General features: G+C 38.2%; 1 protein-coding gene and 1 long non-coding RNA gene across 5 annotated transcripts in view; both read left to right on the forward strand.

Annotated features, from left to right (window-relative positions):
• Window positions 1–18: 18 nt before the first annotated feature.
• Window positions 19–8,215, forward strand: LOC115153529 (uncharacterized). Of its 3 annotated transcripts, XR_003867706.1 has the most exons (7): window positions 19–202; window positions 1,775–1,838; window positions 1,935–2,001; window positions 2,864–2,911; window positions 6,034–6,190; window positions 6,443–6,573; window positions 6,764–8,215. It is a non-coding gene; the product is annotated as an uncharacterized LOC115153529 (long non-coding RNA). The 3 variants fall into 3 exon arrangements; XR_003867704.1 differs by lacking the exon at window positions 1,775–1,838 and having other exon boundaries at window positions 20–202; XR_003867705.1 differs by lacking the exons at window positions 1,775–1,838; window positions 2,864–2,911 and having other exon boundaries at window positions 21–202.
• Window positions 8,216–19,264: 11,049 nt separating this feature from the next.
• vclb (vinculin b) overlaps window positions 19,265–20,578 on the forward strand; it is a 64,968-nt gene continuing 63,654 nt past the window's right edge. The window contains exon 1 of one of the 2 annotated variants that reach the window (XM_029699058.1): window positions 19,265–19,681. In XM_029699058.1, coding sequence (XP_029554918.1) covers window positions 19,514–19,681 — 168 coding nt within the window. In that variant the 5' untranslated portion in view covers window positions 19,265–19,513. The remainder of the gene's footprint in view (window positions 19,682–20,578) is intronic. The other variant, XM_029699059.1, reaches the window with a different exon arrangement.

Below are 20,578 nucleotides of genomic sequence, written 5' to 3' on the forward strand. Positions count from 1 at the left end.
CCGACTGGATTTAGGACTGCGTGGACACCACAGAGCGAACAGACAGGCTGTGTGAAGGCAAAGCTTCTGGAAGACTGGCTGGACCAGCACGGGAGAGCTGAGCATAGTTCAGTCAGTGTACATGTTGCGCTCTTTCACCGAGTTGTAAAAGGAAGCAGAACAGAAATTGGCTACTCTTTAGTTGACTGATGTAGCTGGCAAGGTAACTGCTGTTGAACTTAACAGGAAAAAAATGAAACTACTGTTTATTTACAGTGCTGAGCTAGTATTGTAACTGACCTGTAACGTTAGCTAATGTTTCGTACCCTCTCAACTGAGGTGAATGAATAAGCTATACTAGTGAGTAGCTACCACAGCCAGGTCAGCTCTAACGTCTAGTTATCTGTCAGATAGTAATAATAGCCACCTCATATCACTATCTGACAGCAGTTGTTTGTATGGAACTGTTTGTAGCCTTTGTTTTGTCCCGTTTCAAAAGTAGATTCTCACTTGCCCATTACATTGTATTACTGGGCTATATCAGGCAAAATGCTAGATCTAGTTTGAAGAGAGCAGAGTTGGAGAGACTTGCACTTTCTCCTGAGCTATTTTCATTGCCTACCTTTTAGGAGTGGGAAAATTTTCAGACTGAGAAATATGGGTAATCAATATTCAGGCCGATTGGGGAACTGTGGGGGGGATTTTGGAGGGTTCGGGTTCACGTTTTTTGGCCTGGTGGGAGATCTGTCAACGAGCCCTTGAGCAGGGCATTGACCCTGGATGCTTCTGTGTGTCGCTCTGAATGGATGACTGGTATGGTGTAGTTGTTGAGCGGCTTCACTGCAAGTGTATTGTATGTTTCGGATATTCAATAAAAATAAAAATACATTCTAGGCAATGTAGTAAACTATAGCCTAATCATAGGCCTATTTCGGAATTACATTTCCTTGGAACGATAACTGCCCGTGCTTCTCCGCCCATGTATAAATAGGCTATAGCCTACTCTATTTCATTGAGACCACACGCGCACTTGATCTCGCAGGTATGGCTACTGAACTGGAACTGGAAGGAGCAAAAATGATGACAGCCACACATAGGTTATAGCCTACCTTTTAGTAGGACAATTTGCAGGCAGAGACAAATAAATGGGTAATTCATACTTATTGAAAAGGAAAAGGCACAACGCTCGCTCACCGTAGTAGCCTAACCTATATTCGCGTTGGGCCTTTTCCTTTATTGCACTTCAACTCATGTTGGTTGAGCGCCCTCCACTACTTTTCATTATCAATATTTATTTACAGACTGTAGTTAACTAGTCTAATCATATTTAAGTTAATTTAATATTCAAGTTAACTGCCACGTGATTCTCCGCCCATGTAGGCAGCCTACTCTATTTCAATGAGACCACACATAGGCACACCAACTAGGAGAGATCGGCTACTGAAGTTGAAGCAGCGAATTCTGAGTGTGAATAATGCGAAAAATATGTGTTTTTAATACAATAGGCAAGCTAACGCATACAAAGCAGAAAGAGTACCATTTCAAAAGAATCTGTGGGACAACAAAAATATCTGACCACTCGCTCCCGCCTGCAGCATGAAAAACGCAATGATCTCTGTCAGGATCGTAGGTCCCGCAGGCATCCCTCTATGCTCATCATGTTTTAGCAGGATCAGATGGTGACAGGGGTCCCAGCAGGGTCAGACAGCCAGGGAAGACCAGTCTATGGAGCTCAGGTGAATTTTGCAGTGTATTCAGTGGATGATACAAAGTTTCATCTTGAATTGATGAGTAGACCAACAGTAGCTACAGGACTGCAGTTTAATCTTAAAGTTACAGTCTGGGATCTGGGAATAATGGTAATTTCAGTTATTGAACCATTGATTATATTCTTGCATAATATAATGTATAAATAAATGTACACCAAGGTAATTCTTTGTCATGCCTCAATTTAGGAGGATTCGATGGTGACAAGGGTCTCAACAGAGTCAGGCAGCCAGGGAAGACCAGTCTGTGACAGAGGTGAGGTGAATTTTTGCAGATACAACACTTTATTCTCTGTCCAGCAAACACTGGACAAGCCAGATGCTATTTTAAGGCAGTCTGACAAACCTCCAAAGATGATTTCCAAAATGTATCAAGGGTTGATAGAGGCTTTTCCCAATGTGTGAGAAAGACCTGGGAGACATTATTGATAATGATGAATGGATAAAGATATGTTAAAATGCCCAGTCATGTTCACATAATCTCAGACATAAAAGACTATCCATAGAATGTACCTTATGCGAGTGAAACTGAATATCATGCACTCAGAAATTGTATTATTCTGCTAGAGGTGTAAAGCACAAAAGGGGACATATTTGCATATGTTGTGGTCTTGTGAAGGCTGGCTGAATTCTGACAAAGAGTATGTACTTTTATCTCAGTATGTCTACAGGTTCTCCCTTCTCCCTGTTTTTGTTTGCTTGAAAATGTTGATACTGGAGACTGTTATCAGAAGAAACTGTGTAACCTAGCATTTATAGTGGCAAATAAATGCATTGCCATTCATTGCAAGGTTGGTTATCCTCCCAAAATGTTTGGAAGAAATGTTGTTATGTACAGTATCACTAGATTTGTTTTAAGATTAAGGGTATACTGTGCAACTTTCATAAGGTCTGGCTGGATGCCTTACATGGAATACTGTACGACAAAAGGAGTCTGTATTGAAAACATGCCTACCTAAGGGGAGACACCTGTTTAGGCAATCGCTTGCTGCTGGGCTGCTCAGTCCTGGCCGTGTGGCTGTTGTCACTCTGGCCTTGGTCTAACATACCTGAAAACAATGAATGTTTTCACTAAGATCCTAAAGCTGAGTTGGGTGTGTTGGGTTGGGGCGTTACAGGGCCATGGACCCCTAGGGGCAGGATGTGGTGACCCAGCTATGTTGTGTGTAAGTAAAAAGAACTCTACAGTACTATTAGGCCTATGATATTTGTATTTGTATTTATTAGGGATCCCCATTCCTGGGGTCCAAACATATTAAAGCATTTACATTACATATACAACAAAATATTAAACAGTACATCATATAACATTATTACACCACTACAAATCTACAGTACAACATTTTTAATATCACCATACAACAATGTCACAATGTATGCGTATGCATGTGTCTGTACCTTTGTGTCTCTTCACAGTCCACGTTATGAATTATATGGAGGGTGTACTGTTTCTGTGTGTTAATGTGTAGGTGTACAGTATGTGTGTTTTCATTAAACTTTTGTTTTCCAAACCTTTCTATACAGTGCATTCAGAAAGTATTCAGACCCCTTGACTTTTTCCACATTTTGTTACGTTAGAGCCTTATTCTAAAATGGATGAAAAAAATATATACTCATCTACACACAATACCCCATAAAGACAAAGCGAAAATAGGTTTTTAGAATTTTTTGCAAATATATTACAAGTCAAAAACATAAATACCTTATTTACATAAGTATTCAGACCCTTTGCTATGAGACTCGAAATTGAGCTCAGGTGCATTAAGTAGATATTTTGACCCCTACTCTTGTCCACGGTGGTCTGCGAACCCACAACCTTCTTGCCCGCAGTTCTGTTTGCTATAAGAATTCCTGTGCGAATGCTTACAGGATAAAGATCAGTTTCTAAAACTGCAGATCTAGGGCTCTGGTCTGTCCAAGAAGTGAGGGTAAATGGTGGAAATGTTCACTGCTATCCACCTTATGTTTTAATTATTATGTTGGGTATAGGGGAGGGTCACTTTTTTTTCAAGCGTTTAAGGGAGGGTTTAGGTCAAATATATTTTCCTGAAGGGAGGGCCATCCATTTTCCTTTCAGATAGGTCTGATTTTGTAACCCTTATTATAAATAACCTTCACTCCCTAAACTAAAACTCATAAAGAACTACCTAAGAAGCATTAGTTTCTCGGCCTGATATGCGCTTTTGAACACCTTAGTAAGCTCCACGCTTAGCTGGTGCCGTCGTAGCCTTGACCACAGCATTTGTTCACCGATATCCCTTTTTCATTCCTGAAGCCCAAGAAACAAACACTTAGCTTCCTAGAACATATGGAATTAAAAAGGTTCATATGAATGACTTTTTGGAGGTTTGCTGTCAAAATTATTTATTAAATTAAAGAAAATAGACATTGATGAGAGGCGCATGGGCCCCCAAGCCTTGCAGGGGCTTTCGGGGGTTTCCAGTATGCCAGTTCTCAGGACCTGGTGTAACCTCAAATCTCAGCGATAAAGCCTTGCATTACGCCTGGGAAGAAACGCTTCAAGCTGGAATGCAGTCTATCACAGTGCCATACGTTTTGTCACCAAAGCCCCATATACTACCCACCACTGCGACCTGTTGGCTGGCCTTCGCTTCATAATCGTCGCCAAATACATTGGCTCCAGGTCATCTACAAGACCCTGCTAGGTAAAGTCCCCCCTTATCTCCGCTCACTGGTCACCATAGCAGCACCCACCTGTAGCACGCACTCCAGCAGGTATATCTCTCTGGTCACCCCTAAAGCCAACTCCTCCTTTGGTCGTCTCTCCTTCCAGTTCTCTGCTGCCAATGACTGGAACGAACTACAAAAATCTCTGAAACTGGAAACACTTATCTCCCTCACTAGCTTTAAGCACCAGCTATCAGAGCAGCTCCCAGATCACTGCACCTGTACATAGCCCATCTATAATTTAGCCCAAACTACTACCTCTTCCCCTACTTTATTTATTTATTTTATTTATTTTGCTCCTTTGCACCATATTATTTATATTTTAACTTTGAACTTTCTTCAAATAACAAATCTACCATTCCAGTGTTTTACTTGCTATACTTTATTTACTCTGCCACCATGGCCTTTTTTGCCTTTACCTCCCTTATCTCACATCATTTGCTCACATTGTATATAGTCTTATTTCTTTCTACTGTATCATTGATTGTATGTTGTTTTACTCCATGTGTAACTCTGTGTTTTTAATGTTGTCGAACTGCTTTGCTTTATCTTGGCCAGGTCGCAGTTGTAAATGAGAACTTGTTCTCAACTTGCCTACCTGGTTAAATAAAGGTGAAATTAAAAATAAATAAAAAAATAAATAAATTGTGGCTTAAATGGGAGCGAACCCAACTGATGAAGGCATTTTTCATCATTTGAAATTGACTAATCACACAAATACGAGGTGTCTTCAAAATACTATGCATATTATGCATAAACTGACTAAATATAATCATCATTGTATGGGGAATATTGATTAGCCAAATGGCACAATTTACCCAAAGCAACCATTTTAACTATATTAGCCCACGCAGCTATGAGGATGCACTTTCATGCTAAGTTTAGGACCTCGTATTGTAGTTCATAGAGATGTACAAAACAATCTTAAAATGGTCTACTTTGGTTTCAAGCATCATGAAACCTATAACACAATAAATTCCTTTGGCTTTGTGATAATCTGTTTTTTGGACCTAACTTGCTTACCACTTTTTCCATGTAGTTTCTTCCTTCACAGACTGCATGAAGTGATGACCTCTTCCTAAATGTTTGGTCACATGATTCATTGTGTGTATGGTTTGCTAGAAACAAGGGGTGGCTCAACTAACCCTTTGGCACAACTTATCTCACTCTCCCCTACAGTATGAACACTGTTTTCCTTGTAATGCTGAGAGATTGAAAGAGACAGAGGAGAACGAACTCATAAAAGCACAGCCCCCTTCATTATCGACACATCGTGGCGATAACATCAAAGCGGATCCCCAGACTCTGGAGTCAGCCAGTGTCTGTCGCTTCAGCCAGGCAATAAAACATTCCTAGCCTGGTACCAAATCGGTTTGTGCTGTCTTGCCAACTCCTCCGGTCATTGGCATGACCCTGGTCATTGGAGGGACACACCAGGCTATTAAATTCCAATCTCACTGTGGTATAGATTTTTTTGTTTGTATGCTGTGTGAAGGTCAAGAGTAAAACTTTACCGCATGTGACATGGGATTTGAGACTCTAATCATAATAATGTGGATCGGAGTGGTTCATTTATGTTTCCCATACAACCCTACTGAAGCTAAAGGCTATAGATGGTCAGTGTGCAGAGGAGAGCAGCTCTGTGAGGACTGTCTGTCTACCCCAGGCACGCCAGGCCATTGACACGAGATCCTGCTGTGAGATAGCTGTTTACAGCAAAGAGAAGGATGGTCTACAACATACAGAACCAGGGAAAGGTATTCATAAAGTATCTCAGAGAGGAGTGCTGATCTAGGATCAGGGGCTATATGCCTTATTATCCATTATCTTACAGAGAACAGAAATGTGTCTTTATGCTACAGAAATGTATCAAACAATCACTTGATATGATCCATTCCCATTCCCTTCCAATGATAAATTCACTAGTTTTCATGCCAATGCAATATTTATATTTTTCCTTACCTGTTGAGTGCTTTGTTATATAGCATGTGTGTCCTCTCTTCATTAAGGTTTATGGTACAATTCACAGTACCTAATGGAGGCAAAGGTGAACGTTTTGGCCCATGATTACTATGGAAACATGAGCACAGAAAACATGTTATGTGCTGGAAAACCGGACTGGAGTCAAGATGCGTGCAAGGTATGATACGCAGGAGTAACTTGAGATTACCATTTTTATTCAGTAGTTAATATGTATTTGGAAAATAATGGCATTCAAAGTTATTGAAAACAGAGAGACATGTAAAGACGATATCAGGACAGTCTTTCTCCATGAGATATATTCTGTATATTACTATAGTATTTTTCTTTTCTCCACGGGGTGATTCCAGAGGGCCCATGGTGTGTGAAGTGGACAATCGGATGTTCCTCTTTGGAATCGTCAGTTGGGGCGAGGGGTGTTCTAGAGCATTACGACCAGACGTGTACACAACAGTGACCAAGTACAACGAGTGGATAGAAGAGAATATTCCTATCCTCCATTGCGTCAGGGTCCATGTACCCACAGAAATGACCGCCTTAGACTCGTTGTAATATGCTGTATATCATGTTGTATAATTGTACATATTGGAATATAAGTATTTTAACTCCTGACGTTTAAACATTTTATTTTTATTCTGTCTTTTCAAACAGGGCAACTATAAAGCATTTTTATATTACTCACACTCCAAGGTTTTTCCAAAATGGTCCAACTTCCGACCTTGAAAATCTACTGTAGGAAATCTGTGAAGATCTCCTTCCAGTGACTCACCAGTGACAGCTTGTTTTATGGTTATCCCCCTATACAACATGCAACTCTGACCGCCCACACAACCACACCACCCAGGAGCCTCGACCTAGTCATGCTTCTGGAATTTCTCTTGATCAGGGCTCAATCTTAAACCACAAGGCTTCAGATCTTTTACCCGATGGTCATGTAAATGTAATTAAGGTTAGACTTGCCTTTCAAATTAGTAATCTGGATGAAAGGAATACTTCATACCTCCAATTAGGCTTGAAGGCTTGTTGGCGACTTCTGATTAATGTGGGTTTGTAGGAGTCAGTCAGTTGATAGTCTCGTCCACCAGTCGGCTTTCTTTCTGTTGAACCCATGCATATATGTGGTAGCAATTAACCTGTGGACGAGGTTAGTCAGTTCATGGCAAAACATGTAGCCTATGTTTTTGAAATCCTTCAGTGTTATTAGTGCCTGATGAGAGTCTTGAGTTTTTCAACAGCTCATTTATTCTGTCCATAAAAGGAGACAGTGTTGAATTGCAGCTGTTGAAAGATACATTCCTTCTCTATTGGCAAGAAATATTTTCTGTGACTGAATTTTCATCTTACTTTGTCACCCTTGTTCACACCATTAATTACAAGCCCCGTAAACACATTAACAATACAATAGTTGTTTTAGGTTATGAACCTAACATATAACTTTATTACAAATGTATGATATATGTCCACATAACTCACTCACTGCATATATACACGTACACTCCCCTCCTTATGTATTTGGACAGTGAATATAAAATGTTTAATTTGGTTCTATACTCCAGCATTTTAGATTTGAGTTGAAATGTTTCATGTGAGGAGACAGTACAGAATGTCAAATATTTGTTTTACATTATTACAAATGTACTTATAGTGTATTAAAGTACTCAAAAGTTTAGTATTTTGTCCCATATTCCTTGCACATAGCATGTTTTGTTGTTGCCTCTAGGTAAATCCACTTTTAGTTTAAAGCACCTCATTGCTGGAACCAACTACAAAATACATTTCAGTTGGATGTTCTGGTGCAGCACAAGCAATTACAAATATATATATCTTTTTTTAATAAAAAAAAAAAAAATTTAGGGGTGGATCAGCTTAATATTGCAGAAAGAATATTGCTTCCATCAATGTAATTGTCTGCATCATTTCCAATCCCCCATATATTTTGGGGGTAAATATATATATCCATACACACAGGCATACATATACACATACACATACCTATATAGACATACATACTTTTTTAAAGAATATACCTTTATTATTATTCCCCGCAAACCCTATCACTGATCCCCAATTGGAGTAAACTAATAAACACTTCGGCTTTTACCTTCAATTTATTCATCTTACACACATTTTACAGACACAGTCTATTTTAAAATAGTTCTTTTTTGATTGTTTTTAGTCCTTTCTCTATTTCTGATGTCCATCCAGTTTGATTTCTATTTGTAACTGTGCTATTTCACAAAAGTTCTGAACCTATATACATTTTACAGACCCCGTATCTTTTACATTGTTTATCTTGTTATTAGTCCCATCCTTCAGCTCCATTCAACCCCTCCCATCTATCTCTCAACATCATCCATTTCGGATTTCTATTTGCCATATATTTTTCAACTGTGCTGTGATGCTTCACAAAACAATTGAACCTTTCTATTCTCATAGCTTCTACAGATGGTAAATTAAAAATAAACATTTTTGCTAAAATAATTATTATATTATTGATTGATTGACTATGGCTTTTCAAATCACCCAGTATTGCTATCTGCAGCGTTAGTTCTAGGCAAATGTTGCAATTCTTCAGCCATTCCTGGACCTGTGACCAAAAACAAGCTACATATGGACAATACCAAAATAAATGATCTAATGACTCTTCCTCCGCACAGCAGAATCTGCAGAGCTGGGAAGATTGTATCCCCCATATATATAACATTCTATTAGTTGCAAGAATTTTGTATAGTAATTTAAATTGAAAAATTCGAAGTTTTGAATCCGGCGTTGTTTTGCGTATCAATTCATAAACCATGTGCCATGGAATGGGTACATCGAAAATCTCTTCCCAACTATTTTGCAATTTCTATGGCACAGCTGTCAGTTTTTTGGTCCTTAAATGAAATTGGTATATGTTTTTATTTATCACACTTTTCTTTAACCATTTATGTTCTTTAATACAGGGCCGACATACAAGTTCCTTACTTTTTTCCCCTTCTACTTGCCTCTTCCATTTTTGTGGAAATGCTGCAATTAATTGGTTGTAATTTTGGGTTGAGCAGACATTTCCATATGTCTGTGTTAGCTGCATGTGTGACATCACTCCACCAGTCCTATTTATAATATCATTCACTAAAATTATACCTCTTTTAAACATTTCTTAAACATTTCTTCGAAAAATACAGTTTTTTATCAATTACTATATTTGAATTTAACCACAATATTTGTTGTATTATTTGTTCTGTCTTTTCAGGTGGATTAAACTGAAATTGCAACCAACTTTCTAAGGCTTGTTTAAAAAAGAAAGATATTTGGGAGATTATTTCCTTTTCAAACAACCAAAAGTGGGCAGGTGTAATCTGAATAAAGGGAAAAAGGCCTTTCTTGAACATAGGATGAGACATTCGTACCAATTTACTAGAAAACCAGTTTGGATTTAAGTATAACTTTGGTATGACTGATGCCTTTAGTGAGAGGTCTAAGGCTTTAATATTTAATCATTTCTGCCCTCCGAATTCATATTCATTATATAAGTAGGCCCTTTTAATTTTATCTGGCTTGCCGTTCCAAATAAAATGGAATATCTTTTGTTCATATAATTTAAAAAGCAGGTCACTAGGTGTAGGCAAAACCATAAGCAAATAGGTAAACTGTGATATGACTAAAGAGTTAATCAGAGTTATTTTTCCACAAAGAGACAGGTATTTTCCTTTCCATGGTAGCAAGATCTTATCTATTATTGCTAACTTTCTATAAAAATGTATTTGAGTGAGATCATTTCTTTCTTTTGGGATTTGTATACCGAGAATGTCCACATCTCCGTCAGACCATTTAATTGGTAAACTACATGGTAATGTAAAATATGCATTTTTTTTGTGATCCAATACGTAATATCATCATAATTTGGTTTTATTCCAGAGAAGATAGCAAAAGTATCTAGATCCTCTATGAGGCCGTGGAGAGACTCTAATTCTGGTTTTAAAAGAAAACATGAATCATCGGCATACAATGACACCTTAGTTTTTAAACCACGGATTTCTAATCCCTTAATATTTTTGTTTGATCTAATCTTAACAGCTAACATTTCGATGGCAATAATAAATAAATATGCCGATAGTGGACAACCTTGTTTTACTCCTCTAGATAGTTTAAAACTTTATGAGATGTAGCCATTATTTACTATTTTACACCTGGGTTACTATACATAACTTTAACCAATTTTATAAGAGATTCCCCAAAATTGAAATATTCTTGGCATTTATATATAAACTCCAGTCGTACTTTATCAAAAGCCTTTTCAAAATCAGCTATGAAAACCAGGCCTGGTGTCCCCGATATTTCATAGTATTCTATTGTTTCCAGTACTTGTCTTATATTATCTCCAATGTATCGTCCATATAAAAAACCTGTCTGATTAGGATGAATAATATCTGACAATACTTTTTTAATTTTATGTGCCAAGCATTTTGCTAGGATTTTTGAATCACAACACTGAAGTGTAAGAGGTCTCCAATTTTTTTAATGGACTGGATCTTTATATATACCATTTGGGTCCTGTTTCAGTAATAATGATATCAGACCTTGTTGCGTGTCTGATAATCTACCATTTATATAGGAGTGGTTAAAACATGCTAATAATGGTATTTTGAGTGTATCAATGTTTTGTATACTTCCACTGCTATGCCATCCAGCCCTGGAGTTTTCCCATCCTTAAAGGCCCCAATTGCATCAAGCAGTTCCTCCTCTGTAATTTGGCCTTCACATGAGTCTTTCTGTACAGCTGTAAATTTGACATTATTATTAGGAAAAAAATCCATACAATTAGTTTCAGTTAGTGGAGATGGAGGAGCCTGAAACGAAAACATATTCTTAAAGTACTTTACTTCCTCTTTCAAAATATCATTTGGTGAATCATGCGTGACTCCATCATTTGTAACAAGTTTTAATTATAAAAAATTGGTAGCATTTCTATATTGAAGATTGAAAAATAATTTGGTGAATTTTTCTCCATATTCCATCCAGTTCGCTTTATTTTTATAATATATTACACTGGATCTTTCTTGAATAAGTTCCTCCATTTCTTTTTGTTTTTCCTCAAACTTATTCTGTGCCTCTATGGTACCGTTTTTATTGCTATCTAACTGTACTGTTAGTCCTTCAATTTCCTTTGTTAATATGGACTCTTTTGATCTAAATTGCTTTTGTTTTATAGATGAGTACTGAATTGCATGGACTCTAAAGGCACATTTTAAAGTGTTCCATACAATAAGGGGGTCTGCTGTACCTATGTTATGTCGGAAAAAGTCAGTTAGAAATTCTTCTGTCCTAGTTATAAACAAGTTCTCATCCAGTAGGCTTTGATTATATTTCCAATATCCTCGCCCACGTGGAAATTCTGTAAGAGTAATATATATGCCAATTATGTGATGATCTGACTGCATTCTGTCCCCTATCAACACTTAACTTTTGGTGCCAGAGAGAATGGCATAAGAAAGTAGTCAAGACGACTAGCTTGATTAAGCCTCCGCCATGTATATCTCACTAGGTCAGGATATTTAAGTCTCCATATATCCACTAATTCCAATATATCCATGATTTCCTTAAGTGCCTGAGGGTGATAGTTTGTAGTGTGATTTCCTTTCCGGTCCATAGAGGTATTTAAGACCGTATTTGTCACAGCTGTTCGAAGGAGCGGACAAAGATGCAGCGTTTTCATAGTTCCACATATTTATATAAACATGAAACTTAATGCAATACATAAATAACTTGAAAAATAGGAAAACAACAAACCGTGACGCAGAGAGGACAACACACTACTCAAAAGATAATAACCCACAAACCACAATGAGGGAAAAACCCCTACTTAAATATGATCTCTAATCAGAGGCAATGAGGATCAGCTGCCTTCAATTAGAGATCAACCCCAAACAATCCCAACATAGAAATAGACAAACTAGAACCTAAACATAGAAAACATAGATAAACCAAAAACACCCCTGTCACGCCCTGCCCTACACTACTATAGAAAATGACATCTTACTAGGGTCAGGACTTGACAGTATTAAAATCTCCCACCATAATAATAGAGTCTAGTGTTGCTTCTAGAGTAGAGTTAAATTCTTAATTCTATATATTTATATAATTACAAATATTGATTGGGGACCTTCTTATTGAAGAATGTAATTGTTTTTCTTGAATATTTGTGTTGTGATGTATTTTAATTGTTTTCTATTGTATTTTATTTTGAAATAGTATATATATGCCGGTCTCCCTTGTGAAAAGACCCTGGTCTCAATGGTGACTACCTGCTTAAATAAAATAAAAATATTTTTTAGATGTGTTCAGAAACATCTTATCTACTCACTTAGAAAGAAAATTAATCCAGTCATCGTTCACCATTCAGTTTCTATTGGGCAAACATAACCCAAAACACAAGAAAAACAAACTTCAAATGCATCCAATTAGTTGGTAGAGTCACAAGCATGATGTAGTCATTGTGTGCTAGGAGTATGGGATCAAATGTGTGTGTGCGTGTGCCGTGTACAGATGTAGGATCTTAATTTGATCACTCTTTTGTTGCTGCTAATTTTGTACACAGCAGAAAATGCTAACTTGTAGTGTATTCAAGGTTTAAAAAGGCTTCTAAAGTTAGAAGCCTTGATTTGCCCTGACGAAAAATGTAGAATCCACATAATAATGAACATTTCCTGTTGCTGCAGGATTATTTTCCTGCGGTAGAAAACTGTCTCAAATGAACATCCTACATCTGTATGTATGTGTGTGTGCGAGTGTCTTGCGTGTGTGCATGCGTGCGTGCATGTGTCAGTGTGTGTGAGTTAGGGGACTTGACACACATCGCATGGATTAGTGGAAGCCCCCCTCACATGAAGCCACTAGGAGCGCCACTGCAGCTGGCCCTGACCCACTGTGTTATTTTTGTTTTGATGGCTAGCTATGAGACTATGTCATAGAGGGTTGGGAACGAAGGGGTATAGTAGAACGTATCAGCCATGGCAAGAATTAGACTTAGAGCTGGGGTCCCCATGGTTACGGTAACCTACGGTACCTCGTCCGGTTCTGTATTTCACCAGAGAACTTGAGATGGGATGAGTAACAAACATGAACCAAATCCAATTTTAAAGACATGCAGTGATACCTACAGAGATATCATATCATGCCACCTCTGTACAGTGCAAAGTATACAAAGGTGATTTTTGTTTAGTTAAGGTAGGTTGGATAGCTGAGGTCAAACGACACATTGGTTTCACTTATGAAGCTCGTAAGATTTACATTTCATATAAAACAGCATTTGAAAGTCCTGTAGTCATTTTCCAGTATAACAATGTAGTACAGTTTGTAATTGGGCATGATAATAAGTGAGTATCTAATTTCCTCAATTATTTGAACCTGTTGTATTTACTACATTTCACCACAAGAGGGTGTCAGGTGTTAACTATCTATAGCTTTGCAGAATAGTGCTGTTGATGCATAACTGAACCGAGGGTTCAAAATAGTCTTTTCTCTCAAAGCATCTAAAGAATACTTTCAGCAATATCAGGACAATTCCTACTACATAAAATGATAGCATGGCATCATAGGAGCACATTATGGATTTGTTTACTTCATAATAGTTATAAAAATAACAATGGAATTTGCGAACACTTAACAATTAACCTCTACGGGATCGGTGTTGGATCCTTATTAAGTGTGCCACCATTACACTTTTGAGGAAGAACTAAATACAAACTACCAACAATTCTATATCAGTTTTGTGTGGACAGACAGTATCATTAAATTATTCTATCAGACGTAAAGCGTAAGAAGACGACCAGGGGCTGTCTCAAATTGCACCCTATTCCTTACAATCCCACAGTGCACTCGTCAAAAGTAGTGTACTACATAGGGAAAAGTGTGCCATTTGGGATGCATCCCAGACCACCCATCTTGACCGGCAGGCAGCCCCACGTGCATTCCAGACTGTACACAGGGGAGGGCCCTGGGAGCAACCCGAGACTTCCGAGAACTACAGCCTGCTGCCTTCCCTTTGATTTCTATATCTAGAACGGACTCTTCTGTTTGGTTATCCTCTGAAGGAATGGATTTTTAGAGAGAGGGAGGGGCCTTCTTGTGTATTGTCATTGAGGCCTATTCTATAGCATTATTCTACAGCATCTCCTTGGGCCTTTTGGGCTATCACGTTATTATGGATCCATCTAAGTAAGAGTGGTATCATGGAAAGATACTGCAAAAATTGTGAACTGCAGTTGCTTGCAACTCAAATAAATAGTATAAGACTAAACAACACAACTATATCATCAGCTATTCAGGCATTCTAAAATAAGGGAAATAGGCCTAGGCTACAGAGCCTAAATGTGCTTTTCAGTATTTACAAACACCACTCTGCTTCCTTAAAAAAAATACTAATGGGTCGGTGAAACTTGGAATCGGTGATTATGAGGTAAGAGCATCTGAAATGGACTGCATTGAGCTATATGGCAGTAACCCTGGAGTGAGTAGTGATTATGTGGCGTTAGTGTGGTGTGCTACTAGGGATGCAGTGCACTCTTTAACCCCATGTATTTACACTACATGAAACTAACTGCATGCTGAGTGTGTACTTCAAAGACATGTCAGGCATCCAAGCCTAAATGAGAGATTTAAAAAACCTTGAAGACGATTATATTAAACCTTGTATATTTCAGGATCTTATATTTAATTATCTTTGGTATAGACCAGGGTTAGGTTTTTGGAACTCAGTTTGGGTCTCAACTTACTGTTGTGAGTTAGAATAGTAGAATACACAAGGTGCATTTTCAAATGTTTGTTGTCCATTAGCAGTTTTTCTCTTGTCAGTCACTCAATTAGCCCATGTAAATGTATATGTTAGTATGTTAGTATAATGGCTAGCCATCTAAACTTGTAGTAATCATGGTAAAATTACCAACTGGAGGGCCCACATAATATGATGTCTCACTCAGATATCATATTAAAAACGGCAAACATTTGTCTCCACCCATGACATAATGTGTAGAATTACAGAAAATTTGCTCTAAAACTGCTCATCTTTCTCTCTCCCCTGGCAAAATGAGTAGAATTGCATGAAATTAGTTATAAAATTGCAACATTTTCTCTACGCCCCATGGAAAAACGTGTAGAATCGCAGGAAAATTAACTCTAAAATAGCGGGGCTGCTAGAATGTTTTGCTCATAAGGTGTGTGAGCCAGGGGGTTTGGAAAGTGTCTGATGGAAAGCTGTGAATCTAAGCTTTCCATTGTTATATGATTAAAGGGTATAAGTGAGCAACAACTTGTTGTATACTAACATTATTTGTCATAGTGTAAAATCCCTATGGGAAAAATGTATGGGACGGAGGGAAGAACGAAAGAGTGATAACACAGAGAAAGCTACCATTGCTGTACTGCTACCACACATTTTCCAACTTTAGGGACATAGTGTACAAGAAAATCGCTATGAGACATTGTCACCCCAAGTGAGCCCGAAGGCCCAAAAATCTGAGTTACCCATCCTTGGTATAGGCACCAGTGGTGTAAAGTACTTAAGTTAAAATACTTTTATGTACTCCTTAAATACTTTTTAGGGGTATCTTTACTTTACTTTACTTTACTGTTTATATTTTTGACAACTTATACTTTTACTTCACTATATTCCTAAAGAAAATAATGTACTTTTTATTCCATACATTTTCCCTGACACCCAAAATAACTAGTTACATTTTGAATGCTTAGAAGGACAGGAAAATGGTCCAATTCATGCACTTATCAAGAGAGCATCCCTGGCCATCTCTACTGCCGCTGATCTGATGGACTCACTAAACACAAATGCTTCGTTTGCAAATGATGCCTGAGTGTTGGAGTATGCCCTTGGCTATCCGTAAATTATAAAAAAATGCTGCCTTTTGGTTTGCTTAATATCAGGAATTTGAAATGGTTTATACTTTTGCTTTTGATACTTAAGTATATTTTAGCAATTACATTTACTTATGGTACTTAAAACTTCTTATGGATGGTGGCAGTATTGAGTAGCTTGGATGACTGATGTGCCCAGAGTAAACTGCCTGCTACTCACTCCCAGAAACTAAGATATGCATATTATTAGTAGATTTGGATAGAAAACACTCTGATGTTTCTAAAACTATTTGAATGATGTCTTTGAGTATAACAGAACTCAAATGGCAGGCAAAAACCTGAGAAAAAATCCAAACAGGAAGTGGACTGTAGGATTTCAATTAATTCCCTATTCAAACTACAGTGTCTGTGGGGTCATGTTGCACTTCCTAAGGCTTCCACTAGATGTCAACAGTCTTTAGAACCTTGTTTGAGGCTTCTACTGTAAAGTGATGATGAATATGAGCTTCTGGAGTCAGAACACTGCCAGCAGGGCATGAGCCTCAGGCATGCGCACTCACGTGAGAGGTACCTCAGTTCCATTGCATTTCTGAAGACAAAGGATTTCTCCGGTTGAAACTTTATTGCGGATTTACGCTAAAAACATCCTAAAGATTGATTCTATACATCGTTTGACATGTTTCTACGAACTGTAATGGAAATGTTTGAGTTTTCGTCTGACATGCGCGTCCTGAATTTGGATTTGTCAACTGAAGGCGCGGAAAAAAAGGAGGTATTTGGACATAAAGGATGGACTTTATCGAACAAAACAAACATTTATTGTGAACCTGGGATACCTGGGAGTGCATGCTATTTCTGACTATTGTTGACTCCAACATGGCGGATATATTGTATGGCATGTTATTGTGTCTGAGCACCGTACTCAGATTATTGCTTTTTCGGTAAAGCGTTTTTGAAATATGACACAACTGTTGCATTAAGGAGAAGTTTATCTAAAGTTCCATGTATAACGCTTGTATTTTCATGAACATTTATGATGAGTATTTCTGTAAATTGATGTGGCTCTCTGCAACATCACCGGATGTTTTTGGAGGCAAAAGATTACTGAACATAACGCGCCAATGTAAACTGAGATTTTTGGATATAAATATGAACTTTATCGAACAAAACATACATGTTTTGTGTAACATGAAGTCATGAGTGTCATCTGATGAAGATAATCAAAGGTTAGTGATTCATTTTCCCTCTATTTCTGCTTTTTGTGTCTCCTCTCTTTGGCTGAAAAATGGCTGTGTTTTTGTGTGTGTTGGCGCTGACCTAACATAATCATATTGTTTGCTTTCGCTGTAAAGCCTTTTTGAAATCAGACACAGTGGCTGGATTAACAAGAAGTAAAGCTTTAAAATGGTGTATAATACTTGTATGTTTGAGGAATTTTAATTATGAGATTTTTGTTTTGCTGCCCTGCACTTTCACTGGCTGTCGTCATATCGATCCCACTAACGAGATCAAGCCATAACAGGTTTTAAGTATATTTAAAACCAAATACTTGTAGACTTTTACTCAAGTAATATTTGACTGGGTGACTCGCTTTTACTTGAGTCATTTTCTATTAAGGTATCTGTACTTTTACTCAAGTATGACAATTGGGTACTTTTTCCACCACTGATAGGCACCAAAACACTGCAAGATAGACACAGAACCAGAGCATGAGAGCAGCAGCTGCAGGTTCATCAATCCCTTGAATGTTTACATGATGTCTCAAACAGAGCAACTTCCTTGATTCTTTATTTTTAAGACTCTTCCTTTTTAGGAAGTAGACTGCTGCCTTGCAGCCTCCTCTTGGGAATCTGTGTGAATTCCTTTGCTGGTTTGGTTGGCAGTTGATTTTCAACCCTCCAATATTGTTATTTAAAGTTGTAAATGGGAGACGGAATTTGAAAAATGTGTTATGCTACTCTCAAGTTGCCAGAACGATAATAAATAATTTTGACCTGAGTTCGAAGCTTATACAAAAGTGCACATGGTTGATGCTATACTTCAGTAGGGAAATTGTTTTCCCACATTTACATAATTTAGCAGATGCTCTTATCCAGAGCAATTAGGATTAAGTGCCTTGGCCAACCAACAGATTGTTCACCTAGTTGGCAACCTTTCGGTTACTGGCCCAATGGTCATAACCGCTAGGCTACCTGCCACCTGAAAGTGAAAACAATGTGATAAACTTGTTGGAGGCTGATCCCAATTTCACAGGATACAGAACTTGAAAGACTCATAGGATCAACTGTGAATATGTGGATGTAGGAAGAAAAGTTCTGAATACACTATGGTCAATTGTTGCTGGCAGTGGATAGGACCCATACTTGAATTTGGGCTCATAAAATCAAACCTTGGGATGGATTTAGCCTATTCAGTTTAGGTCTTATGACTGTCCTGTTAGACAAACATGTTACCCATAAGGATTCAAATTAGTTGTAGGTTACCGGTATGCTTAAATATGATTTTAATTACTTAAACACTGTAGTCTTTGAGCTAATGTGTTATGATAACTATGCAGAAGGCTAATGGAATATTTATCGAATCAATATCTGGGAATTTTATTCACCTAATCAAACCTAATTTTTATTTGGGATATTCTAACTTTCTATTCTATGCTAAAATAATATTATATTTTACAATTGTTCATCCTACCTTTATATGGAAACTGCACAGAGCAGGTATAGGCTACATCCCAAAGCAACTAGACTATATTTCAGTCCCTTCTACGAGCAATTTGTCACTAGAATTTACACTGTCTATGTCCTTACTGGTTGGAATTTGCTCCTCTCAACAGAAGACGCACATTTCCCTTTTTAGGGCATGATAATGTATTACGTACTTTTGGTAGAACTCGAGCAAACGCGAATGTGTGGAATAGGCGGAGCATATCGGGAAAGATTGGCATCCACTTGTGCCAATCGCGTTGGCGATGACATTATGCTATTTGTCTTATTGGTCGGAGGGTGGACATTACGTTCATTATGGTAAAGGTTACAATTACTTTTTGCGAGGTGCGGTTGGGGATTCTCACGTTGATGGTTGCAAGGGGAGTAGTTCGTGTTCCTAGAGAGTGAACTTGTTCTAGGGAAGGAAAGCGTTGGAGTAACCAACTGTAGACTTCATAAAGGCGCAAACAAGAGAGGGAAGTTTTGAAACACAGAACGGGTCTGGCTTTTTTCTCTTGGATAGGAGAGCGGACTTAAGTTTTCATCATGCCGGTTTTTCACACAAAGACGATAGAAAGTATCCTAGAGCCGGTGGCTCAGCAGATATCCCATCTGGTGATAATGCACGAAGAAGGTGAGGTGGACGGGAAAGCTATCCCGGATCTCACCGCACCCGTGGCTGCGGTGCAGGCGGCTGTCAGCAACCTGGTTCGGGTAAGTGAACAGTCCATACAATACGCTTGCGTAGGGTTGGTTACCTGTTGCTCGCTGTCTGTGTAGTGAGTGCTATATTGTGCCAGCCCGCGGCGATTCCAGATAATTGTAATTTCATGTGAGAAGTTACGGCTGTGGTTACTTTGTTTCTTTTCGTCGCTATATCGGTTGGCAACGTAATGCTTTTAGAACGCGAGAGTTGTAGCTACAATGTGTATATTACATTTTGTTGAAGTTCTCTTTCACTTGGGCCGTAGGGCAGTGACGCCCTTTTCCCCTTGAGAATATGCTCTGGGCCTGTCCCCCGGAGCCATGTATATGTCCCCCTGTTGATGTATACGCTATTCTTATGCCACATTATTTCAATCAAAGATCCTTTGTAACAAACAATTGAAAAACAATCATCAACTCAAGTGTTCTCTAAACAATTATTGAGAACTTCAGCAGTATTTGTATTGTAGCCTTGTGTAAATGCCAACATTTAATTGCATGGATCCACATTGTTTCCTACTCAACTTTGTGCCAGTAGATGTTTTTTTATGAGAATTAATGGAAGTGATGCCGTTATAGTGTAGGCTATTTGACTGGTAAGGGCAACCCCAGTGTATGACAGAGTAATAAGCGTTCCTTCATCATATGATCTGCTAATGACAGACAAATTTGTTAGTTCAATCTTCTTCACGTTTGGCTCTGAATATAGCCTATGCATACTGTACGTTTGCATTTTACTATCAGACACTGGGCATACTGTTGTAAAAATAGCCCACTGTTTTTCACACAGTATAAGTGTTCTTAACAGTTTTGAATGTAATTAACTACAGTCTGAGCTGTGACTTAGTTGGACAAGTGTAAATCGAATCAAAAGCAGTTAAAACCCCAGTGGGAGTGGGAGTTGTG

Source organism: Salmo trutta, chromosome 18 (assembly GCF_901001165.1).
Source record: "Salmo trutta chromosome 18, fSalTru1.1, whole genome shotgun sequence".
NCBI lineage: Eukaryota > Metazoa > Chordata > Actinopteri > Salmoniformes > Salmonidae > Salmo > Salmo trutta.